General features: G+C 36.1%; 3 protein-coding genes across 4 annotated transcripts; 1 reads left to right on the top strand and 2 right to left on the bottom strand.

Annotated features, from left to right (window-relative positions):
- Window positions 1-831: 831 nt before the first annotated feature.
- LOC118281843 (cytochrome P450 4c3-like) lies at window positions 832-8,063 on the bottom strand. Its single transcript, XM_050693691.1, has 10 exons — window positions 7,825-8,063; window positions 7,030-7,122; window positions 6,474-6,584; window positions 4,961-5,146; window positions 4,050-4,246; window positions 3,429-3,477; window positions 2,631-2,808; window positions 2,035-2,186; window positions 1,427-1,609; window positions 832-1,092 (listed from the first exon to the last, which is right to left on the bottom strand). Exons 1-10 carry the CDS (start codon window positions 7,979-7,981, stop codon window positions 941-943), a joined length of 1,458 nt encoding a protein of 485 aa, XP_050549648.1. The 5' UTR covers window positions 7,982-8,063; the 3' UTR covers window positions 832-940.
- A 3,515-nt stretch (window positions 8,064-11,578) lies between these two features.
- LOC118281824 (cytochrome P450 4C1) lies at window positions 11,579-22,397 on the top strand. Of its 2 annotated transcripts, none has more exons than XM_050693958.1 (11): window positions 11,579-11,740; window positions 12,804-12,974; window positions 14,697-14,786; window positions 15,662-15,772; window positions 16,219-16,404; window positions 16,838-17,034; window positions 17,383-17,443; window positions 20,430-20,613; window positions 21,128-21,279; window positions 21,693-21,878; window positions 22,135-22,397. In XM_050693958.1, exons 2-11 carry the CDS (start codon window positions 12,818-12,820, stop codon window positions 22,293-22,295), a joined length of 1,485 nt encoding a protein of 494 aa, XP_050549915.1. In that variant the 5' UTR covers window positions 11,579-11,740; window positions 12,804-12,817; the 3' UTR covers window positions 22,296-22,397. The 2 variants fall into 2 exon arrangements, with proteins under 2 accessions (XP_050549915.1, XP_050549914.1); XM_050693957.1 differs by lacking the exon at window positions 11,579-11,740 and adding an exon at window positions 12,260-12,422.
- LOC118271684 (azurocidin) lies at window positions 22,388-26,919 on the bottom strand. The gene is made up of 8 exons (XM_050693959.1): window positions 26,896-26,919; window positions 26,612-26,714; window positions 26,318-26,388; window positions 25,655-25,838; window positions 25,002-25,207; window positions 24,286-24,411; window positions 23,680-23,706; window positions 22,388-22,862 (listed from the first exon to the last, which is right to left on the bottom strand). Exons 2-8 carry the CDS (start codon window positions 26,646-26,648, stop codon window positions 22,593-22,595), a joined length of 921 nt encoding a protein of 306 aa, XP_050549916.1. The 5' UTR covers window positions 26,649-26,714; window positions 26,896-26,919; the 3' UTR covers window positions 22,388-22,592.
- Between the last annotated feature and the right edge of the window lie 29 nt (window positions 26,920-26,948).

Below are 26,948 nucleotides of genomic sequence, written 5' to 3'. Positions count from 1 at the left end.
CATAAACGTAAGAATAGGTAGACAAATATAATCAGAAAGCTTCGAACTGCTAAGCTATCGGGAGTTATACGTGTTATTGTGAGTCAACCATAAAAGATAGACATTTGCTGTCGTGGAATATTTTTTAAACAATTTTAAGGAGAACATTTCCGTCATACACGATTTCTGTGTAGCTTTAACCATTAAGGCTGCACACGCGACGGAAGCTTCAAAAATGGAGTAAGTTCTCCGGTTTTCCCAACATTTCCCTTCACTGCTCTGCTCCTATTGACCGTAGCGTGATGAAAAGTATACTATAACCTGCCCAGGAGTATGAAAAACAATTGTACCAAGTTTCGTTGAAATCTGTCGAGTAGTTTTTGTTTCTATAAAGAACATACAGACAGACAGACAGACAGACAGACAGACAGACAGACAGACAGACAGACAGACAAAAATTTTTCTGATTGCATTTTTGGCGTCAGTATCGATTACTAATCACCCACTGATAGTTATTTTGGAAATATATTTCATGTACAGAATTGACCTCTCTACAGATTTATTATAAGTATAGATATGTGTTGGTGCGTTGACTGTATTTGTCGAAGTAGCGGGATACACGCAAACGAAGTTGCGCGGGTCAGCTAGTATATGAAATAATAATAACGTATTTTAGTACGCACATTTTAAGAGTACCTATATTCAAAGTAGAAGTTTGCTTGACAAGTTAATACTAGATATCTCGATTACATACTTTCTTACGACAATAGGCGTTCCTTTTTTTAAAATAAATGGTAGTGTTTGTAAAACTTGGAGGGACATACCCTGTGCCCAGAAATAAAACACCGAAAGTCTTAGTTATAATTTATATATTTATCTTAAACATTACATCTATCCTTAAAGGTATTACTATAATAGGTATATAGGTACGTCATGAATGTTATTTATTAATCAGTTACATTTACAGTCGTTTTTCTAAAGTAATTTGATGACCATTGACTGGGAAGAGTAGGATTTCAATCTTGAGCCGATCGAACGATTGTGATGATACTTTGTAACTTCTTAATATATTGGCGAGAATACTCTTCATTGCCAGCATTCCGAAGTATCGACCTGTAATAGAATTTCCAAGATGAGCAATATTTCAATTGTTTTATAATTTTTACACTTGTGTAAACACTGAACAGTATTCAAATGTACCTATGTCAAAAATTGATTTAGTAGTTTTGGCTTGTTAAATAAATCGAATCAAAGTTCAGGAACGGGAGAAAATACGTCATTTCTACATATAAAACGTACTCAGAAATGACGTCATGCTATATTCGAAATCGATCTATGTATCTTCGGAAGTATTTATATCCGTAAAAAAATAAAAAATACGTGTCTAATATTGTAACATAATCTACAAGACGGAGATTAATTGTGTAATATTAAAGTGTAATCTCACCTATACAGTTCCTAGTACCGTAACTAAACGGTATAAAGGCACACGGATGTCTGGACGCGCAGTTTTCTGGAAGAAATCGGTCTGGATTAAAACTGTGGGCGTCAGGACCCCATAGTTTCTTTGAACGATGCAACACCATGGGTATTACGACGCAGCCAACGCCAGCTGGGACTGTGCACGTTGCTGAAATGCATAATTCATAAATTAGTTAGGTAATCAGCAGGTTAAACAACATTAACTGCCGTACTTAGAGAGATTTAATTATTACTTAAACTATTCCTTAGTAACGATTTTGTTCCGAAAACAATTACTAAAGACTATGCTAGTGCAGTTACCTAGTATATTATTATTTGTCGAAGCTTTTTATCGAAGATATATCTTTTGGTTACCTAAATTCTGTATGCAGAATCAATCTTTATTTTCTTATGCCTTTTTATTTATATCTAATACCAAATAATTTAGCCAAGTGCATATAATATATTCATGCCAATTACAGTTCGTATGGAATGACGAATATAATAAAATTATTACATAAAATTATTTCTAATTCAAGTGCGATTACAAGTTTATAAAAATATACAATATGCTTAAAATATTCAGATACTCACAAAGTTTTAATTCTTTCTGCGTTGTTCGTCCAATTATAGGCACGACTGTGTACAATCGCATCGTTTCCTTGATAACCCTGTCTAAATAATCCATCTTCGTTATGTCCTCTTTGGTTGGCTTTCTTTGAGAATCACCAAAAATCATTTTCAATCTGAAAGAAGAAATAAACATGTTTTTAATCTCCAAAGGGGAAGGCAGTATTGGGCGTGATACTAGAGAATTATTAGTGCGTTGTGGGTCTTTGACATTGGAGCATTAGTAATAACCACACGCATACGGCGAAACAAAAACGCAGGCGTTGTTTCATTCTGGTTATCTATGCAGGTATTATTTCATCGCTTTCTAAGCATCTTGAATAGGTTTTTCTAAATTAACGATTGTGCTTGGTATATGAACATTCCAATGCAGACCCGAAACAATAATTTATGGATCACACAAAAAGTTGCTCCGTGTGGGAATCGAACGAGCTACTCTTTGCGCGGCAGCCAATTCCCCAGCCACCGCGCCAACCGTGCAGTCAAATATGACATAGACTTATGAATTACAAACTATAAAACAATTATTTAAAATACTTTTCAAAATTAAATCGACTTACTCTTTATACACCTCCTCCTGTACATCCTGATGTTCTCCCAATAACAGTAGGACATATGAAATCACCAGCGCCGTAGTGTCGTTTCCAGCTATGGTGATCGAGTCTATGTGTTCCCGCAGCTCTATGTTACTGAATGCTAACTTTTTCTCCAGTAGCAATTGTAATATGTCTTTTCGACCTGTAAATACAACAGGGAAGTAAATAAATAGGCTTATTATTATATCTGTTGTTATATCCTCATAAGAGTAGAAGGTCCGGAGCTACGGACTACCTAGCGGGTTTACCGGGGCTCCGGCTCGAAAAGCAGGAGAAAGAACGGGGTGGTTTTTAGTCAGTAAGAGTCTGACACTCCCTCTCGCCTCGCCCAAGGCGGGAGAAGTCATAGGACGATTTTACCCCACAAAAAAAAAAAGTAGAAGGTAGATGCTATACTACATTTTTGCTTGTCTTTTTTGTAACTGTCAATTTGAATTTTTGAAGTGACCTCGATCGTGTTCTCGCCCGTCATTGGTCAAGATTATTTTCACAACTACAATGACATGGTGGACCGCGATCGAGTTCTTCTAATCATTTGAATTAAAAGTAACATTACAGAATAGACAAGTTGGTGAGGCTTTTAGAATGACAAAGCCGTAAAAGGGTACCCCCCCCCATTACTTGGGACTCATACTTATTAGGTGTTATATGTTATATTGTTTACCTCCCGCTTCAGAATGTGACGTTAAGTTAATGTTATGTTATACGCCATACCCAATTTCGACCAAACTATCATTAGAATAAATACATCGTATCCTTTACCTTCTTTGGAATTCTCTTCATCAAAGTCAGCAATCTTGTCCCGTATAACCTGCAATCATATATTCATGTAGTAGCTCGGAGGTTTCGAAACATACCAACAACGTTTTCCAATTTATATGTACTTCCTAAGATTATTTAGACACCATTGACAAACGGCGAAGGAAAACATCGTGAGGAAATCTGGACTTATAATTACTAATAATAAGTTTGAAATCGCCAACCCGCATTGAGCAAGCGTGGTGATTAATGATCAAACCTTCTTCGTGTAGGAAGAGGCCTTTGGTCAGTAGTGGCTACTTATAGGCTATTTATTGATATGATGTGACATAATGATTATTATCATACAAGATTATGTATGTGCTCAGCATGTACTGTGATCTACGCCATTACATAAAGTACATGTGATAATTCTTTGAATAAACATTATAGAAACGTGTAAAAAGCCGTTCATGTTCTAGAATTAAATCTACTTTTTTTGTTAACGAGGGGAAACCTTCAAAAGGCGTTTAGCTTTTTGGAGGAAAAATGCAGAAACGCCAGAGGCATTACAAGTGCGTTGTCGGCCTTTTGGGGGTTAGGAATTTAAGGTTACCTAGAGTTGTGTTGGATTGGCTTATTTACCTCATCAGTAAACTTGTGAGTGGCATCAATATTCTTTTTCTGCACAGTAGCGTGAGACGTCAAATTGAAGAGTACGTCAGGTTGCAACCACGCCTTGAACAGTCGCATGTTGATGATCGACATCACTGTCTTGCGCGCGCGCAGGTATGGCGTATCAGGGTTGTGTTGCACGTCCATTTTCTTGCCCATTGACGTTTCTATTATTAAAATAAATTAGTTAGTTTTAGCAATTTTATTCACACGTGGAACTTAACGCAAGCGTTGTTTCACGCCAATTTTCTGTGAAGCCGTAAAAACACTTCACCGGCCTATTTTGCAAAACCACGTGATTAATAGTGTCTGCTAATTAATATTCCAGGATGTGTGAATTAGTCGATAGTCATTTTAGTTAGTGTCAAAGGCATTACAAAAGTAAGTACTAACTGTCATTTTTCACATTGTTCTTGTAAACAGAAAATGTTAGCACGTTTTATAATGTGACGTGCATAACACATCAATGAATATCAATAGTGCAAACACGAGTAAAGTGTGATATCACATTACGATATCCGATACGTAATTTGGCAAGATTATATATCTTAATGGACGTACGTTCTCATCATTTTTCACTTTAAGTTACAATACTTTTCTTATTTGTAACTAGCAACGCGCCTCTATTATAAACCTTCCTCTTGAATCACTCTATCTATCAAAAAAACCGCATCAAAATCAGTTAAACTGAACGTCGAACTACGCAGTTTTAAAGATTTAAGCATACAAAGAGACATAGAGACAGAGAAAGCGACTTTGTTTTTTTACTATGTACTGATTAAAATTTTCTCAAATACCTAGACGTGAAATACGTGGACCCCCACTACGAAAAAATCTTGCCAAGTTACGTATTGGGGACTATACGCTATACGCCATCTTACCGAATACAATGTCCAGCATACACGACGTAATGTATTCATAGACGTCGAAGGATGGCTTCCCGACTTGTTCCTGTAATCTCTCCACAAGGATATTTCCCTGTTCCCCGAACACTTCTATGTACTCCTCAATGATACGGTTGTGGAATATCGGTAGCATTAGTCTTCTATGAACCTTCCATAAATCAACTGGAACAAATAATAAAGTTCTCAGTAATTGGCATATAAATGTGTCGTGTGTTCGACTGTACGGAACCATATTTTAGGTGTCCCACAAAATGTTGCTTCGAGTCCGGCAGAGATGTGTAGTAGAGATTGTGTATTTGTAATTATACCCTAGACAAAATCCCAACTAAGCCAGTATGGGACAAGAAAAAATAATTGCATTCTAAGTTGTACTACGGTTAATGAACGCGACGCACGGGAGCGTAGCCCGGCGTAGTACGCTACGTGGACCTACTACGAGTATTATCCGCTACGATTCGGTTACAAGTGGAACGCTACGCAAGGAAGCGTAGCACGGCGTAGTATGCTACGGGGCGTGATCACTGTGATCTGCTAAGATATCCCGCAGCATTGATACAACGCTACGAAATATAGCAATATAATGACCATTATAGGAAATGTAAACATGTTGAACTTAACAACTGACTTGTCTTTGTTTTGTTACTTTGTACTCGTATGTATACACATTACTTGGTAATTGCATGTTAGTGATGTTGGTATGGCTATATCGTCAAAGAGCAAATATTTTCATCATTGTTAGTAAATTCTGTCACAATTTTATTATTGAATGGCTAGTTTAAAAGCGAGAATGTTAATAGGACTTAAGGTCGAGTAAACTACATTTCATTTTCTTCGATTGTAGTTTTGTTAATTTTTCTTTATAGAAGTACATACATATTCAAAATATTTACGAATATTACGAGTATTTGAACATTAACACTTTATATTATTTGCTGTGTCGTTAGCGCGTTAACACTTTTACAAGTATGATTTTATTGTAACTTTCGTGAGACATACTAAATTAATTATTATGTTATCGGCTTACTCACGTATCGTTTTGACGAGGAACTCGACTAGTTTCAAGCCATGCTAGAGGCTCATATTCATGAGCAGCATTACGCAACACACGACGCGGCGATTGTCGCACAGTAGCAGTGCGACAGTCGAGTTCCTCGTCAAAACGATACGTGAGTAAGCCGATAACATAATAATTAACTTTTACAAGTACGTCATCACCAGAAATTTAGAATTTCATAGATTACTTTATTACATATGGGACAAATACAAGGTCATCTTGTAAACATACACTTAACTCTTCTTTTTTTTGAGGAAGGAAAATCGTCCTTACTTCTTACCCTTACTCCTTACTTCACCATTACTTCTCCTGACTTAGGTGAGGCGAGAAGGAGTGTTCTGACACTCCAAGAGTCTGCTCTTATTGACTAAAAATAACCCGGATCCAACCCCTCTTAAGGTATAAAATTATGTTGTTCTATGAAATTGCCCTTACTTGGTGCCACAAATAATCCATTTCCAAGCCATGTTTGAAGGAATTTGTAACTGTAATCCTTTTCTAGGCAAGTCTCCAGAATCTTCTGCACATCCTCTGGGTTCAACGACACTGCAATTTAAAATTGATTTTAATACCTTTTAAGGTCAGTCCCAGTACCTTTAGTACGAGTTTTACGTTTAAAGTAATCGGAACGAGAGCGCGTTCGGCGCTCTGATTGGCCGGCTCGAATAAACCAACCAATCAGAGTGCCGAACGCGCTTATTGCGCGTAATAAATTGTACGGTTGGATAAATCATTGATATTGATACTAAGGACCCGTTTCACCATGAACCCAATAATCTTTTTTACACCGTTTTTCAAATTAAGTCCAAAATTAAATTAGAAGTTAGTCAAAATGACCATACACGTACCATCATTAATTTTACAGAAATAATTATATCACCACGTATAATCCCACGTCAAGGTAGTGTTTATCATTAATTGCTCTTAAAACTTAAGTAATAAGGTTAATAGTCATCTGATGTGGTTCATAAATACATATAATTATACTAACCCATATACAAAGATGGACCAATCCACACGGAGCTTACAGTGTCCCCTTTGGCCTCAATTGTATCCACCAAAGTGCATATGTTGTTGAATATTTCTAAAAAAAACACGTAAAATATAATGTTTGATCTATATTCGTAAAACCAATTAAATATTATATTATTAGAACTTGAAAGTTTCCGATATTTCAGCACTGTTGCAAGCGCCATGATAGAAATTAATAAATGTGGTAAATATCCTATTTCAAGTTCAAATGATAGTATTACTGACCATGTCAGTTTAAAAACGTATAATTAAATATTAATTTCTAACCGCCATACTCAGAGTAATTTAATGGTTATATACAAGATCGTTTAAGGAACAGTTTAAGTAATCATTAAATGTCTCTGAGTGCGGCAGTTAGACCTGAAAAAGTAATGTAAATACTATTAATTGCTAGCGTAACTTCCGAGCAATGGGTCTTAGGCCTAATTCTGTCTGTCAGAAATGCGGGAAGAAAATATTTATCATTATTTTCAAACTTTCGGCTCCACGAACCATTGTTAAAACCACAGTTAAAACAAAAGCTGTTAAAATTTCCAAGTGACAGCGAACCCTTTATTCACTTACTAACTAAATCTTGTCGAACGAAGAGCAAACCCCTACGGGGTTCCCATATTCCACTTTAAGTAACCCTGCCCTATTGTATAGCACTCCTGTGTAGCGTACTTAACTGGTTATGTAAGTTGATAAGCACCTCTATCTACCCATTCGGGGATTAAATGAACACGTGATGTTATCACAAAACACTTTTACTTACTTTCAGGTCCTCCAATGAACCAGTGTGTATGTCCTAAAATGGGCAGATCACCCGCAGTGGGACACGATTCGGCAAACTTATATAAAGGAATACGTGAATATCTGAATTTTATGTAAAGCGCAATTGCTAGTAAACTTATTAATATAACGACCAACATGTTTTAATTACGTATTTTAATTATAATATTTAAAGTTATAACTGTTATAAGTTATAGGCACTATATCGAACTGACTAGTATAGCGTTTAAAGTAGCACTGAACAAAGTATTGAAAGTAGCTAGACTATAAAGTCCAGCTTAGGTTTTCCTATTAGTACCTATATCCGGCAAATATTATTGGTGGAAACTATTGCACACGTTACGAACAATACATACATACAAATAGGTGTGTTTGTCGTTACATTTAGATCTTTATCCAAGTTGGCGATCTGGCTATAACTTGGTATCTTTTGCTACAAGTTGTTAATTTAAACTTTTATTATTTTTCTTATTTTATTCCCGTTCGTTACTCTGTTATACGAGTATGTTATCTATACATATAATAAAATCGTAGAAAAGTGCTGTCTGTACATTGAAATAAAAATAAAAAAAATAGCAGGGGTTATTGTTATGTCGATGTCGAACCCAAAAATGTAATTAACTTTTTTTTTGTCTGTTTGTCTGTTTGTCTGTTTGTTTGTCTGTTTGTCTGTTTGTCTGTGTGTCTATGCGCGCTAATCTCAGAAACGGCTGATCCGAGTTGGATGCGGTTTTTACGAATATATTGTGGTATGCTTCAATTTACATTTAGTGTTTGTTTCATGTCAATCGGTTCATAAATAAAAAAGTTATGTCAAATTAAAGAATCACGTCGAACACTATTCTATGCTTATACCATTAATCTCCGCCACTATTTGACGGATTTGGTTGAAATTTGGTACAGATATAGTTTAGAACCTTAGAAAGGACATAGGATAGTTTTATTTCAAAAATCAAAAAATAAAAATAGAAATAGATCGCGCTATGGTTTCGTTACATTCATTTGGTTGGGTATCGGCCGAGCGCTTCGGTACTATCGTAGAAAAAGTGTATTATCAGTCGTATGATTATTTGTCTGTAGTGGTCCTGCTGTTTCGTATATTCTAAATAAATTGGTTTCGTTGTATTTGTCAATTAATAAGTTTATTTGTTGGGTTTTTCTGATTTTCTGGTTAAATTATTTAACGTAGGTTTAGTTTGATATCGATTATTAGTAGTTACTGTAGTTAGTTTTTTAATAAAATTGTAAGTCTAATTTATTAATTAATTAGATAGATTAGATTTAAGTCGTTTCTTTTAAATTATTTAGTTTAAGCTTGGTTATTATAGCATAGAGGATAGGTTGTAATTTAATTTCTTTTTTAAATGTTATAAATTCGTAATTCGTAGCTTTCTTTAGTTTTAAGTTAGTTTTCATCTTAAGTTCGGAAAGATTATAATATTTCTTTAGTTTAAGTCCGTTTTTAAACAATTTTTTCAATGCCCTAAGTGAGTATACATCTATTAAATTCAAACGCAGAGCTCATTATGTTGATTTTTGAAGAGTTCCCTGGAATATCTTCTACGTCTCATTTTTGAAGAGATTCCGCGAGATTGGGAACTATGTGGTTAAAACCAAAAAATTGCCGGAAGTCACTATTCCACGCGAACGAAGTCGCGGGCAAAAGCTATAAATATAATAAAAGCGTGTTAATAAGTCGGGTTTTTCTTCCTTACGCTATAACTCCAGAACGCAAGAACTGATTTCCATGGTTTTGCATTCCTTGGAAAGGTCTCGGGCTCCGTCAGGTTTATAAAAACAGGAAAATACCCAAGAGAAAAGCGGGGAAACAAGGAAAATCATTGGTGGCCAAACGAAGTTCGCCGGGTTTACTAGTTTGGACTAAAAAAGCCGGGGTTTCAGCCTCATACAGGATCATTATGTGGGGTCACAGGCAGTGTTATACCAAAATATACTGTAGCATTTTTTTTGTTCAGCATATATTTTTATTTTTATCTATTTATAATCGTCAATATCGCTTTTAAAAACGTAACAAATGTATAATACCTATATAGTATTTATTTCGTTTTCTAAGGTGTAACTTAATACAAGTACCTTCGTGATATTCGCTACTCATTCACTTAAATCCCAATACCTAAGGTACCAGTACAATAAAACTAGGCAATTCTAGGTATCCTAAGTAGTGTATATCCTATATGATAATAAGCCTTATATAGAAGTGTAATCAATCAATGTAGAATTTGCGAATGACAAATTTTAGCATCGATATGCGAAAAATTCACAGAGGTCACACGAGATTTCATGTATTCCATACTATCTGGGTAAAACATGAGGCTAAGTGCTAATAGGTATAGGTACACAGAAACACGCCTTTGTCTGTTCCATGGGACGCGCCAGACTTCAATGTTTCGGTGTTTTCAAGGTTGTATCTACTGTAGATCCGCGGACTACCCTTCTCCATGTTTCCCTTACTGTTTATCCATCCAAAGGTTGTCTGTAAGAGAGCTTTTTATTGATAATACCGCCCATTGTACAAGTAATTTTTTTTATTTTATTTTTTTAGTGGGGAAAATCATCCAATGAAACCGCCTCGCCCAAGGCGGGAGAGAGTGTCAGACTCTTACTGACTAAAAACCACCCCGTTCCTACTCCTGCTTTCGAACCGGAGCCCCGGTAAACCCGCTAGGTAGTCCGCAGCTCCGGAATTTTTAAAAGGTCCTTTGTGTTTTCAATCAATTCTAGCTAACAGGATTGGCCTAGGTGCCATGGGTGGAGGTGGGCATAATCCACAGATCGCTACTTAATAGGTACGATTGTTATACCATTCAAGCTATATGTATATTGCTATAGTTTAGTGAATATACTGGATACTTTTTCAATTTAAATAAATAAATTAACAGCTGACAGAAACTCCATACAACTAATGTAAAAAACGTGCAGGGACTCAAACAGTGGTATTGCTCTTCCCAGTTGAGCCATCATATCTTTCTCGCATCACTCGAATTCAATTTGAGAAACTCATTATTACTTTGATGTCATAGATGTGTGACGTCACCTAATATGTCAACGCTGCGCAGCCTGTGCCTGTCCAGTGATTCATGATTTGCAGCATGAATGAATATTAGTATATGTATCTCGAAATATTTAAATGTTAGACATATTTATAGTATTTTAATACTAATATACGTATATGTGACATCACAAATGTTTACTTAGCACTGAATAAGCTAACGCTTTTATTAAATGCATGCCTGCAGTTTCATGACATGGTCACACAAACCAAAAAATAAGGATATATTTCTAAAACAAGAAAAATAAGGATATTTTTCTAACCTCTTAGTAAAAATGTGACTACACGGTTGCGGTTGGTACGGTGGCTGAGAAACCTGTCGCGCATCGTGTCGCGGATTTGATTGCCGCACGAAACAACTCTTTGTGTGATTCACAAATTATTGTTTCGAGTCTGGGTGTTATGTGTACGTGAACTTGCATTTTTGTAAACGCACCCACGGCATAGCCAAGCATCTTGCATACCTTCCCGAATTAAGTAACTATAATTAATTATGATATGAGATTTAACTAAGGGCTGGATTAAAATGTCATTCTATTATCTCAATTTTGCATTTTTACAGTCTGGGAAACAAACTCTAACTTGTCAGTTTCGACAACTCGACCATCAAAGCAGTTTCAACAATGAAGTTGTCGAATTTACGTCCAACCAGTTACCTAAATAACGATGTTTACATGTGTCGTGAGTAAACAAGACCTATGTCGCGTACTGCCTAGTTGCTACGATTATACCATAAGTTGAATTGTCGTGGTGATCGAGACTACTCGTTTACAACTCCCTATGGAATTGTAACATCACTATTGTGTCAAATTTTTAGCGGGAATAATACGTGAGTGCTTTTTTAAATTATTGTTCGATGCCATTTTTAATTTGTGTTCGCAATTTAAATTGCGAATTTTCTTTTTTATTTGTTTGGTAGAAGGAAATTATCTACGAGCCATAAACATATTTTGTTGCTGGTCAATAGTTTTGTAGTTGAATGAATGGGTACTTACTTATACAAAGCCTGTTGACAATAACAATAAATAACTTTATCGCACATGAGTCAGTACCTACATTTTTTGTATGGGACAGTTAATGCCAGATTAAGATAAAAATTATTAATCAAACCATAACATATATCGTGATTAGCGTTACAATATTACAAAACAAATCTATCATAGAATAAATCCTTAAAATGAAAACCATATAAAAAATATCGTATAAAAAATTAATTGCTATTGTATTTTGAAAATAAAATATGCAAGAATATAATATTTTACGAAATCTTGTATTTTATAATCGTAGAGCGATTAATCAACCTTTTTTACCGTTGATATTAAAACTAGTTATAGATATATATAATAACTAAACCGGTCCTAATCGTTGGGCCCGGACCAGCCTCAATTATATTGTTTTTTTTAAACTCAATTTATATAAATTCAACGCTACGTTCAGATAGATTTTACTTTCAACTAAACGTCTGAACAACCCGACCATGGGAAGGCAAAAAGGGTTATTTGTTTTGGCCGGTATGTATACTCATCTTCCTTATATTTTTAACCATTTATCATTTTACAAATAAAGTGTCTTTAGAATATCGAAATTTTATAAGTGGCTCCTAATTCCGTACAAACCTCTAGGAAAAAAATTTACGACATTTTACCCTAATTTGAGTATTTATCGAAAATTTATTGATTTATCGAAACGAGACATATGAGACAATTATAAGGATCTACTAATTTTACAATTAGAAGGACTAACTACAAGTTTCAAGTCACAGAGTCCCTTTATGACTCGAAACTTGTAGCGCTTTTCCTCCAGATATTATTGTGAGTAAACTGTGATTGTTAGTTTACAGGTGTTTTCCTTCAACCTTCATACGATCAAATTCACATAAATACTTTTTCCAGGTTATTAAGACACGATGATAATCCTAGCGACAATATTCTTGGCGACATGCGTCTTGTGGTTGTACTGGGCGGCTAAAGCCAGGCGCATGGACAAAATGACGGCGTCTCTTCCAGCGCTACCAACACTACCGCTTATTGGAAACGGATCCCTATTCCTAGGAGACACGCAACGTGAGTTCTTGTTCACTATATATTTTGGTTTTTAAGACAAAGCGTAGATCATGTGGAGTAGTTGATCTCCCAGTTAATGATACATGTGTACATAGACATCTATATATTAATACGTGATGCAAAAACTTTGTAAGCCTTTTTACGAAAATTGCGCGGACGTAGGAGCATAAAATTTGGTACACTTATAGTTTATGTGTAGGAGAAGTCCAGAATGCTATTATTTTTCAAAAATAATGCTTATAAAGTACATTAAATTAATAAATAAAACATTACACACACATGCATAGTATCTGATCGTATTTGACAAAACTTCCAAATAAGTACTTTTAAAAAAAGAACGGGCCAAAGTAAAATTGACAGACATTGCGTTGCGATGATTTTCTCACGTCTTATATGAATAGAGTTTTATAAAAGAGTTTGAGTTAAATAAACGAATTATCCTTGAACGTATGTTAAATGGTATTGTAAATTAAATCGTATATGGTCGATTTTCGACCGCTAGGCGACCACTAGTATGTATAATAGCATTATTTTAAGATTTTATACATCTAAATGAGAGAGACATATTTATAAGGGTGGAACGTTAAAATAATATTTTTGTGTTGACCAAGTGATTTATATCTACATTTATATCTACAAGCATACTGATTATCTTTGAATAACTGAACTGACTGCACGGTTGGCGCGGTGGCACGGCAACCGGCTGCTGCGCAACGTGTAGCGGGTTCGTGTCCCGCACGGAGCAACTCTTTGTGTGATCCACAAATCGATGTTTCGGGGCTGGGTATCATGTGTATGTGAACTTGTATAACGCACCACGATACAGGAGAAAACCCCAGTGTGGGGCAAAGTTAAAAAAATACCAATTTTCCGTGGAAACTATTTTTTTTTGTTCTTATCAAAACACACTATAATATTATATTTACTTAATACAATGTCTTCAAAGTTCAACCTAAACAATACACACTTGGCCAAATAAGTAGTATTAAAAAAAAATTAACGAGCCAAAGTAAATTCCATGATATTGTGGTGTATCTGCGTCACTTGTACATCATACTTATTGGATTTGCTCTTGAAAATGAAGTCATATGTACAATTGTTTAAAGTGACACTTGTTCTGTTTACCCCACATTGCATCTATTGACGAAGGTTCTTATTAACAGGGCTTATGGCACACACTGGCCATTGAATACGCCATATTTACTATTGTGGATGCGCCTTCAATGTGTTTACTGTGCCGTCATTGAAAACACTTGAGTTCTTTAAATAGATGCATGTTTGAATACAGGTTTGTTTCATAGCATCTTGTCTTAGTAAAGATCGCATGTGTATGATAAGAAGGTTTGTATCCATTGATTGTAATCTAAGGATTTAAGGATCAATTCTTGAACCGGAGCTGCGGATTACCAGGGCTCAGGCTCGAAAAGCAGGAGTAGGTTTAGGCAGCAAGAGACACTCTCTTTCGTCTCGCTTAAGGCGGGGAGAAGTCATAGAATGTAAATGTATATGCCTCAAAAAAAAATTTCGATGCCTTTCAGGATATGCCTTGATCTATCTGTCGAAGTTTTTTTAATAGACTAGTTACCTTCAAGAGCTTTCGCGCGACCATTGTTGAGGTGTTAAAAACTATTTTGTTTATTTATATCAATGTATGCATGTACCAAATCATTCAATCAATACTTAGTTTATGCAATTATTTAAGTACTAAATACTTTGTTACAGAGATCTTAAAAAATCTATGGACACTCGCAGATTTGGCGTTCAAACATAAGAACTCTGCGAAACTATGGCTCGGCCCTAAATTATACGTGGGTAAGTTATCACGTGTTTAAATAGTAAGTGGAATGTACTTACTGTACATAGTTTAATACATTCACACCGTACGTCTTTGCGTCACCAACAAACAAACGAGATTTACTCGCCAAACATCGTAGGCTGGAATACTAAACGGAACCAAGATCTAAGATTTTTTGCTTAGATTACTAAATAAAAGAGTACCATTTATTTTTCTCATTTACATGTATGTGCTACTTAGTAGACTCCATTATTCTGTATGCCTAGATAGGTCGTATATTTATTATACAGGTAATGCGTAAAACGTCCTGATAATGTGTGAAATATTCTACGTAAGTACAATACTGAATGCAAAGTCAATGACAATAATGTACCTACTGTTTAAAATACGTGTACTTAAAGATTATAAGACAGTGGAAAATAACGTAACTGGAAGGGTAAACCTCCAGGGTCCCTTTGCAGGTCTTTGAGTAGACTATTTGAAATAGCACACACTGCTAATTCACGTCTTTTTTATCGTTAGAAAATATCTATTATACTCCAAGATTTGTCGAATGTTTTTCTTCATACATACTCCGAAAGTTGACCGATAGTCAATCCACCCTGTTCGAATTAAAAGCGTATCTGCCCCCTATTTTATTTACGTTGTAACCTTTAGGTCAATAATGAGTCGACGTTTGACGACTACAATTTCCACATACTAAGGGTGGTTTCTTATCTGACCGTTCACATTCAACGGACTGACGTATCATCGACCGAGTGTGAATGGTCAAGTGTTTTCCTATACATTTGTCTGTTCTGGCGTTACGCGACGCATGTTCCGTCAGTGTGAACCAACCCTAAAGAAAAAAAGGTGACTATGAAATCTAATGTTTTGTTACTATTTTTTTCAGCAATCGGGGATCCCGAAGACGCTCAAGTTGTTCTAGAAAACTGTTTAGACAAGGACGTAGTGTATCGTTTCCTACGACCTTGGCTTGGCCACGGGCTTTTCGTAGCTCCGGGTAAGTAAACACGCTAATCAAGTAATCGTTCTAAATCAGTTTGTGATATAAGCGCGAACAAATGTACAAACTTTGAATTCGTAATCTGTCTCTCTACAAATATTGTCTGATACAATATTTCTTTTGATATTGCGTCTTAACGACGTTTGTGTTACACGAGTGATGAGAGTATTTAGGTACTAATTTCTGATGTGTACCTCTATCACTTAGATTGTCGTCCCTATTTGCATTTGTAAGTTAATTTAACTCCTTGAAGAAAGTTTATCTACTTACTTAATTACCTATAGTGATTAAGAACTACTACGCAATTTAATTTCTGCACATGAAAAGCCACTATAAAAATGCAGATATATAGCAATTTTCCCAAATTTTATACGTCACGACACATTGAGATTTTAAGTACTTCATTTACCTACCTAGTTATATCTTTTTGCACTTTTTTTCAGTAAGTCTATGGAAAGCGCATAGAAAAGTGCTACTTCCAGTTTTCCATAATAAGATAGTGGAAGAATATTTGGGCGTGATTGCTGAGCAGGCTGATGTGCTCATCGAGCGGTTGAGTGAACGCGTCGATGGAAAGCAGTTCGATGTTCTCAAGTACATCACTGCTTGCACCTTGGACATCGTTTTTGGTGAGTTTACGGATAATAAACGGACGCATATTCAATTAATAACTTAGTCTTAAGGTGACCTTATCTTAAAAAATACATACTATTTATCGACCAGCAATTCTTCTAATGTTCGACAAAAAAACCATTTACTTAATAAAAAAAAACGAAAAGATAAAATAGTAAGAGTAAGAGATTTTAGGGAACAGAGGTAAAGTTCCCTAATGATAAAGTGATAATGCCTGTGGGCTTTCTGCCCAACTGTTGTTTGTTGGGATTTCTATCTATCAAACAAAGTACTCTTATGACTGAATAGCATTTGATCAACATGCAAACAACATTGTATCTTTAACAAGATCGTAGCTTTCATCACATTCTACCAACGAACATAGCCTAATTGGTAGAAAAGAGGCTAATAGTGATGATAAATCTCACTATTTTAATCTTCCTTCCCCAGAAACGGCAATGGGTGAGCGTATGGACGTCCAGCACTCCCCAGACACCCCCTACCTTCGGGCTCGGCACACTGTCATGGAGATCCTGAACATGCGTCTATTCAAGGTCTGGCTGCAACCAGACTGCATCTTCAACCTCACTCCGTACGCTAAACAGCAGAGAGACAACATTGATCTCACTCACAAATTCACTGATGAGGTTGGTATTTGAAAATTTACTTTTTAGTAAGTTTGTTTGTTACCTCTTTACCCTTGATCTACTGAACCAATTTTTGTAAAATTTTGTATACACATTCTGAGTTAGGAATACGGAAAGTAACGTATGTAGGCAAATTCACATGAGCCTAGAACATTTTTATAATAACTATCGTAAGACATACCTACTAAAGTTTATAAAAATGGTAAGCTCTACTAGTTTCGATGAATGAACAGCGTGCACAGACGCGGCGGCTTTTTTTACTATTTCTATTAATTACTAAAATGTATTGTAAGTAAAGTATTTGTTATTATTTTCTTCAAACTAACAGTGATATTTTTGTCCCTTCAGGTTGTCCAGAAAAAACGTTTGGAATACGAAAGGAAGAAAGGTGATCTGAAAGAGCAAAATGGTAAGAATAACAAATGTTTACGCTTACGCTTTCGATGTATCGTATAGTGATATGTACACTTAGTACAAGTTTGCTTTACGTTGAACGAAAACGAAATGAGAGCGCGTTCGGCGCTCTGATTGGTTAGTTCATTCGTGCTGGCCAATCAGAACGTCGAACGCGCTATCGTTTCGTTTTCGTACGTAAAGCAAACTTGTACTAAGAGTAATGTTTATTATCATTCAACAATTGATAAGAGGCTCGTCAATTTTAATTAATTCACACACGTTTTTGCGATCGCACTACTTCGTCAAAACTTAGTAAACATAATCTATATATTAATACGTGATGCAAAAACTTTGGACCGCTTTTTACGAAAATTGCGCGGACGTAGGAGCATAAAATTTGGTACACTTATAGTTTACGTGTAGGAGAAGTGGAGAATGCTAATATTTTTCAAAAATAATGCTTATAAAGTACATTAAATCAATAAATAAAACATTACACACACATGCATAGTATCTGATCGTATTTGACAAAACGTCAAAATCAATAGACATTGCGATGATATTCTGACGTCTCATATGAATAGAGTTTTATAAAAGAGTTTGTTTGAGTTTGAGTAAAATAAAAATTATCCTTGAACGTATGTTAAGTGGTATTGTAAATTAAATCGTATATGGTCGAATTTCGACCACTAGGCGACCACTAGTTAGAATTAATACGTGTCCAAACATTTACATTTGTTCTTTCAATTAATATATTACCGATCATAGACCTATGATGGTTTTATTAATACACTAATGCGTAACTAGTAAGTAGGTATGTTAGTTCAAGGGCCCATTCTTCAATATTTGACTATGTATTAGGTAACTGCTAAATTGACACATGTTTTTACACTTTTCGTATCAAATGTAGGTGTAATAATTGTAGAGGACTACCTCGTTGGTCGAGTAGTCGCAAGTGCGACTAGCGGTCAAGAGTCTCGGGTTCGATTCCCGAGTCGAGTAAAGTATTATTCGGCTTTTTTCGGTTTTTCGAAAATTTCTCAGTAGTAGCACGGAGTTTGAATTGTCCCTAGTATATATATGTAGCAATAGGATCACCCTCTATTACATGGGACTTATAACACAAATGGTGAAAAGTGGGTGTACATTGCATATCGGCATTACATGCCGTAATGTGCACCTCTGCCTACCCCTACGGGGATCAAAGGCGTGACGTTGCTTAATTGTAGAGGTAGCATTATATTTTCTAGGCATTTTGCACTGAATACATTTTATTTGTTACCAATCGCCGCAATCGCGATGGAGTCGGTGACTTTCCTTCATGTCCTAACTCCTGACTCCATAGTGGAGACCTGACACAGTTCTCAAATATGGGGAGAAAACTATTATGTAAAATTTTCACTCGGTATAAAATTACCTTATTTATAAATCTAGCGTAACCTACCTCTAAATCATCCGTCCGTTATAGTAATGGAAATTTAATCAGATCTTGTGAAACAGGTTATTAACACGTTAACTTACATGTAAGTTACCAGTAACCTGTGATTTATTTATTTACAAATTAACATATGCGACATAACAGATATACAGATTACATATACAACATTACGGATACGTTAGCGGAGGATTTACCTTCAACGGTTTTCTGTCGGTAGCCAAGTATTAATCATTGATCAAAAGTTTTAAACAATAGGGGAAAGTGGGGTAAACGCGAACGCGGGGTAAACCCGAACCCAATAGTTTTAATATGTTAGAAAGATATAGTCGTATATCACTCGCCGGTAAATCAAAGATCACGCCACCACCAGTGTCAGTCAACGAAACGAGAGACGCGGACGCACGTACTTTTCAAGGTATGTCAATTTTAATATTTTCAATGTTTTCGATGTAAGTTTTTGATAAATTGAACTTGGTGTAGCTTTATTTCTATTGAGAATAGTTATTTAACCTTTACGTAGTGGGAAACTTACATACTAAACCATTCAAATGACAGTGACGCATTTGGTAAAAGTTTTATAACTTAAAATATTTTTCCATTTTATTTTTTTCGACCCGGTGGGGTAAAGGCGAACTCTGCATGTCGGGTAATCTCGAACGTTCGGCATTACTCTTCTCTCCTTTTTTTGTTAGTTCCCTGTTAATATTTTTTTTCCAACTAGCCACTGGCAAATAGGGTATAGTGTTTTCCAGTCTATGTTGATTTCTTTGTGGCACTAAATTATGTTGTCGGGTGATTTTGATAATGGTAAACATTAAAATAAATTGTTTCAGATGCCCCGTAATCATAAAAGAAAAACTAAACTAAATACAGTTTAGAGGATCTCAAAAAGGCTATAGTCGATGTTCAAACCACGAAACTCAACATTGGCAGAGCAGCAAATACTTGTGTTCCAAAAACTACAATTTACCTTAGTAATGTTAGTACGTGATTACCCCACTTGGTGTTCGGCTTTACCCGACATCAGTTGGGTAAAACCGAACACTAAGGGTTTTGTTTTTCGGTCATTTTGTTATATTTTATTAAAAAAAATAATGATGTTGATTAGTAATACGTTAGCTAGATAAGTAAAGTTTGTAATTTAATAATAAAAGAAACTCTGTGATTTGATTCCACTGTTTTATTTATATTTTCCCTTAGGTGTTCGTGTTTCCCCCACTTTCCCCTACAATAAATGTTTGCGCCTATGACTTATGATGTCATCGTAATTATTTAGTCAGTTTTTGCTATTCAAAGAGCACTTACCCACTAAGTATGTATAATAATTTCCGAATATTTCTGCCCGTGTGAGTTATATCCGGAGTAACCACAAAAAATGGACAGTTACGTATTATGAACAAACAAAATCCGATAAACGTAATTCCCATAACTACGATAACTACACTTTATCATTCACATTCAAACCACATCAAAAACCGCGAAGCAGTTTAAAAGCAACAGCGAACAAACAGACAGACGCCTCCACACAATATTTCAAAGAATGTTATTTTATTTGTTTTAGATGGCAAACTTCGCGCAGTCCTTGACTTATTGTTTGGTAGAGAGATCGAGTTCACGGACGAACAACTGCGGGAGCACATTGACTCGATCACCATCGCTGGTAACGACACCACGGCGCTTGTCATCGCATACACGCTTGTCCTACTTGGGATACACCAGGATGCACAGGAAAGGGTGTTACTGGAGTAAGTTTACTCATCTTCTATATCAAGAAATGATGACGGTTTAAGTACCGTACGGTAGTACTTTGACACTATTTTCCTATAAGTAATATTTCAAATCGTTCTAAATGTGGATTAAAAACTACGTGGATAACCACCCTAGTCCTGGGTAGAGTACATTAGCATTTTTTTATGTAAAAACGTTGCCACACGTTAGGATTTTCTCCTGTGTCATGGGTGCGTTTACAAATATACAATTTCACATACACATGACACCCAGACCCGGAACAACCATCTGTGGATCACACAAAGAGTTGTTCCGTGCGGGAATCTAACCCGCGACACGTTGCACGGCAGCCAGTTGCCCAGTCACCGCGCTAACTGTGCAGTGCAATAAACACCAATTATCCATAACTAGACTAATCAATTGCTTAATTGTCAGTTTTTTTTCATCGTTCTTATTAATTAATCCAATTATATAGTAGTAATTAAAATAGAGTACTTATTATATTTTAAAAGTCTTTTTACAACATTTTAGACAAGAATCAATATTTGGCGCGTCAACTCGAGGCTCGACAAAAGAAGATTTGCAGCAGATGCATTATCTCGAAAGAGTGATCAAGGAGAGCATGAGACTATACACTGTAGTTCCAATCATCGCGAGGAATATAGACAAGGATATTTATCTACGTAAGTTATAAAGTATCATAGTGTTATACACACAGAAATTTTCGTAAAATCATGGAATAAGCAGTCGTCGACTGTATTTCCGAACCGATACGACCTTCAAACCTTCAAGAAAAGAGCGTATTCTGCTGGTGATGCGGGTGTCCATAGGTGGTGGGAATTGCTTACCATCAAGTGATCCGAAAGCTCGTTTGCCTCCTATTCCACAGAAAATGAAGTTTAAGTATTTGGTAGCTCATGATCCACATCCGCTTTCAAAATATGTATTAAGTGGATACGAATCGAATGAATCGTGAAGTTAGTAAGAATAAGTTTAGTAAGAAGAAGTGATAAACTTAGCTTTACCCAATACTTTCCCCAAAAATGGCGCGGAGTAGTTTTAACAACGTAGGTAGTAACATTTTTTCTCATTGCAGCTACATGTGGAGTAACAGTGCCAGCGGGGGCTGGTGCCGTAATAGGAGCTTTCGCAATCCACCAGTCGGCGGCGTGGGGACCCAAACCTGAAGTCTTTGACCCAGACAGATTTTTACCTGAAAGGTCTAAAAACAGACATCCTGCTGCCTTCCTGCCATTCAGCTATGGCTCCAGAAACTGCATCGGTACTAGTTTTTAAAGTTATATTTTAAAATCATTACTCATCAAGCATCATTTCAGGTTCTATTCTTTTTGAAATGCTCACCTAAACCCTAGTTATATTTAGCCAAAATCTTCTTTGATTCAAGTCATGACAACCCTCATATGTTGTGGTTGAAAGCCAAAGCATTTATTCCAATTAAACCATATACTTAGGAATTTTAGTTTGTCAGTCGGACCGTTCTTGTGTTACAAGCATTTTTATAATTTAAATATTTTCAGGACGAAATTTCGGCATGCTTATAATGAAGAGTATAATCTCCACCGTGGTGCGGTCATACAAGATAGAAGCGGACGAAATTGGACCACTAAAAGTAGAGATGTTGCTCTTCCCAATCAACGGACATCAAATCAAAATCAAACGGAGAACTTTAATAAAATAAAATAAGATATTGTATCTTAGGTATTCTAGCGTAAACTGAATGTAAAACTCATTGTACATACTTAGGACTCGTTAACTAACAATAAAACAATATACCAACTAATATTTTATTTGTTAAAAAAATCACAAACATGCAATATGTATGATAGAAACACCACTATGTATCCACAATGGCAAATCGTACTTTAAGCCCGTGAAATATATACCACCAGTGCAGTGAGAGTTCAATTTATGATGGAAGTGTAGTTTGATATGCTGTCGTGCATACATGTTCGACTGTTACCTATGACTATACTTTCTAATATTGTGGTTGGTCGTCCTCGGAACTGGAGTTGGTTGGTGGAATGGTCAGGACGGTAGGGGTAGAAGGTAGAGCAACGGTAGTGAAATCGTATTCCATATGAGTGTCATGGTCAAGCACATCTCGAGAGTCATCTACTCCACAGGTCAGGAATTTGGTGTATTTGCTCAGGTCCAAAAAGCCCACGCCACAGGGTCGGTCCACTAGACGAGAAGTCATTATCCCTTGTGCAAAGCCGGAACAGACTATCACGGATCCTACGTCATCCTAAAATCAACCATGAAGTTTCAAAATACACACAAAATAAAATAGAATCTAATCAAATTGAACATTAATCTTTGCCGTTAATTTTTACTTTCTTTTTATTCCAAACAGATTTGGAAACCATTTTGACCATGTCAGGTCAATGTTTCGTTACCCAAACACAAATAATACTTGTGGTTCAAGTACCGCAATTATAATAAATACTCCTTTTTCACGGCCACGTCTTTGCGTCCGCGCATAGCTAGGCCATGTACTCTTATTGCATTATTTACAATGTACTAGGTACATAGGACAATAAGCCATTTATGTCCAACTGATAAACACGAGAGTGCGAAGGTGAAACGAAGTTACTTAAGTAGGTACACTTATGCATGTGTTGTGTATTTAAAGTTGTTATTGCGTGACACCTTTTAATTCCGAAGATATAGGTACCTACTCGTAGTAAAATTCAATATTCACAAGTTGCTGCGGACTACCTAGCGGGTTTTCCGGGGCTCCGGCTCGAAAAGCAGGAGTAGGAACGGTGTGGTTTTTAGTCAGTAAAATCTGACAACCCCTCCCGCATCGCCTAACGCGGAAGAAGTCATAGGATGGTTATCCCGTTTAAAAATAAGGCTCTATGTCTCAACGCATTACTTAAGAGAAGTTATAAGAATAACATAACCGGTAAACACTTTTTTGGGGGGGTCAAAATCACTTACTGACTAAAAATCACCCCATTCCCAACATCCTGCTCTTCGAGTCGAAGCCCCGGTAACCCGCTAGGTAGTTCGCAGCTCAGGGTCAGATATAAATGTACATTCTGAATACTTATACTTACAGGACATAGTGCTCCGAATTTCGAAGACTGAAATAAATGCAAATTTTATTAAAACATTACCGCCAAAAAACCGCCTTTAAGGCGTGGTATTACGTATTGTAGTAGATCGATAATATATTGGAATTTAGTTATTTATAATAATAATAATTAGCTTTTCAGTCATTTCTTCACCTGAGTAGTCTAGTGACATTCACAGTGTGATAGTTATATACTCAGGTTATATACACTATAGCAGGGGTGGCTAATCGTCGATCGTCGATCGCGACCATTAGTCCAGTCAATCGTGGCAAGGCAAAAAATATAAATAAAGAGTCCATATTGCGCAACGTAATTACTAACTACTACACTAAGTGGTAGATCGCACAGGGTTTCGTTAGTAAACAGTAGATCTTATGTCTAATCAAGTTGGCCACCCCTGCACTATAGGTACTTTAAATCGATTGATGCAAATTGCACAGATTGAGTTTATCGCGTTCATATAGACGTGACAGGACTTCTTTTAATAATTATGTAGGGGCATAGTTTTATTAGGTTATTATACGGAGTATTCTATACCTAAATACCTACATGTTATTTGATGTCATATAAATCTTATTGATACATTACCCTACACTGTCCTTGCTGGATGCACAGGAACTTCTCGTCATAGTTGAACATTGCCAAACATTTTCTCCTTGGCAATAAAATAACATTCATCCTTTGAAGATTAATCAGCAATGGAATCAAATATCCCTGAAGATAAGTTAATAAATATTTGATAAACATGTAGATTATGCCAAACACTTTTATGTGGACTTAATCGATATAGCCTAATGGCAGACTTACGTATGTAGAAGGGATCTTAATGATTAATAAATACTTGATGGAAAGCGATATATTTCCAATAAAAAAAATGCTATAAATTAGGGAAGTCAAGTCTATCTTTGTCTTTAAGTCAATATTTTTGTTATAGACTTCACAATAGAAGGTACCCAAAAATTTGTTGGCTAGTTCGTAGGACAATCCACTGTTTTAGCGTAACGTCAGTCTTACGCATTCAGTTCTTACGATTACAAAAGTACTGACAATAATCTGGTAAATTATATGATGACAGGAATCGACTGCACGGTTGGCGCGGTGGCTGGGCAACTAGCTGCCGCAACGTGTAGCGGGTTCGATTCCCGCACCGAACAACTCTTTGTGTGATCCACAAATTGTTGTTTCGGGTCTGGGTGTCATGTGCATGTGAAATTGTATGTCTGTAAACGCACCCACGATACAGGAGAAAAACCTAGTGTGGGGCAAGGTTTTTTTTTTAATTTAAGCTATGATTATGAACTTACATTTCTCCTGCTGCCCCAGCCGTAATACCTGCAAGATGTGTCTGAAAATAGGCTCTCATCCCTTGGAGCACTCACGCCATATCGGACGCGATTCAACAAGAAATCAGAGCCGGGCTCTCGCATGTTGAATGAAAACTGGGTATTTAGAACCAGTAGCGCCAAATTATCCGTCAAACAGTCAGTCCATCGTTGCGAAGTATTGTAACCTGTCAATTGTAATTAGATTGCATTTACTTTCCTTGATATTAAACCTTAGGGCTCCCATACAAAACTACGCCGCACTAAATCGCATCGCAGAAATTCGCATCGCAAGTTCCTGCGATGCGAATTCGCATCGCATCGCATCGCAGTTTTGTGTGGGAGCCCTTATCGGAATTTAAATAATTTTATTATAACTTTCTTGAGACATACTAAATTAACTATTATGTTATCGGCTTACTGTTTGACTTATGTAACTGTTTGACGAGGAACTAGTTTCAAGCCATACTAGAAGCTCATATTTATGAGCAGCATTCCGCGACACACGGCGCGGGTAGGTATTGTCGACTAGTAACTAGCAATGCTTGAAACTTGTCGAGTCGGTCGAGTTCCTCGTCAAACAGTTACATGAGTAAGCCGATCGATAACATAATAGGAATTGAAATACTATTTACCTTTATGAATACAGAGATGATGCACTGATCTTGTTATGCCCGCATGTTCTAAAAATTTATGAGTTCCACCAACTACAGAGAATTTGTATTTTTCCCCGTGGACACAATTGGCTGTTGTTAGTACTACGTGAGCTTCTATCAGCACTCCCAGGCAGAACATCATCGCGTGTGATAAATAATGTATCTGAGAAAATACATTGTTGTCACAATGTAATACAATTTTATCTTAAGTAGTTATAAGTTATACAACATTGGCCCTTCCGTTCCCCGGAGGAAATCCTAGATTAGACAGAGCTGGAAACAGGTAAATTAAAAAGTTTGTAACTTTTCTCTCTCACAAATTGGGACACAGGTTCTGTGCTTGGCAAAGTAATACATGACTTCAGCGCTACACCAAAAACCAACTGTCCTTTCAAAAACCAACAGAATCTACCTTTTGATAACTGGAGAGTTATACTTGGCGGAAAACCGAAAACAAAGGAAACTGTGCTAGAAAAGAGGCAGGCAATGCACTTGTGACTCCTTTCCACAGAGGACACTGCTAGGTTATTATTCGATAAGTGATCCATGTGCTTGTTTGCTCCGCCCTATGCCACATAAAACATTTCCCATAATTAAAGTAAGTAGTTAGGTACCTAACAAATAAATAAAGTAAACACTTACAACATATTGAGCTTCTGTTGATTCCGCCGGTTCACCATGGAATCCGGCGGCATTTTCAAAATCCATATCCACTGTAATAAAGCATCATTGTGATTATGTTCATAAAGATTTTTTAGCTATTGGTTAAATTTTTGGACACCTAAGTCATATTGGGATAATGATAATATTAAATTGAACCCTAGAAATACTAGATACTTTCTCCTTCTTTAACCGTCTTCAGGGAATCTAATTGTCGTCTAATCTGGAACCTCAGGTTTCAATAGTCAATTCATCATAAAACATAAATTATATTACCTAAAGTGGCAATTCCTCCAATTTGACCCGCACCCATTTTTAGGCAATTAAATAGGGAATATATAAAAATTAATTCATAAAAATCCCCTAACCGTCAACATTGCTGGAATGGAAAAGATTTTTTAATTAATATTATGTTTATTTTATATAATACTTTATTACTTGAAAGTAATCAAAACAAAAGTTAGCCGGGCATTACAGTTTTGATTAAGCGAATGAGGTTCGTCATGCTTGAATGTGCTTGAGTAATAAAAATTTATGTCAACATTATATTTTTGACCTACCTATTTCCAGATAATCATAATAATATTGCAACCAACGTTAATTTTATTGCAAC

This window comes from Spodoptera frugiperda, chromosome 5, assembly GCF_023101765.2.
Source record: "Spodoptera frugiperda isolate SF20-4 chromosome 5, AGI-APGP_CSIRO_Sfru_2.0, whole genome shotgun sequence".
Taxonomy (NCBI): Eukaryota; Metazoa; Arthropoda; class Insecta; order Lepidoptera; family Noctuidae; genus Spodoptera; species Spodoptera frugiperda.
This window is presented reverse-complemented; position numbering and strand designations above follow the sequence as displayed.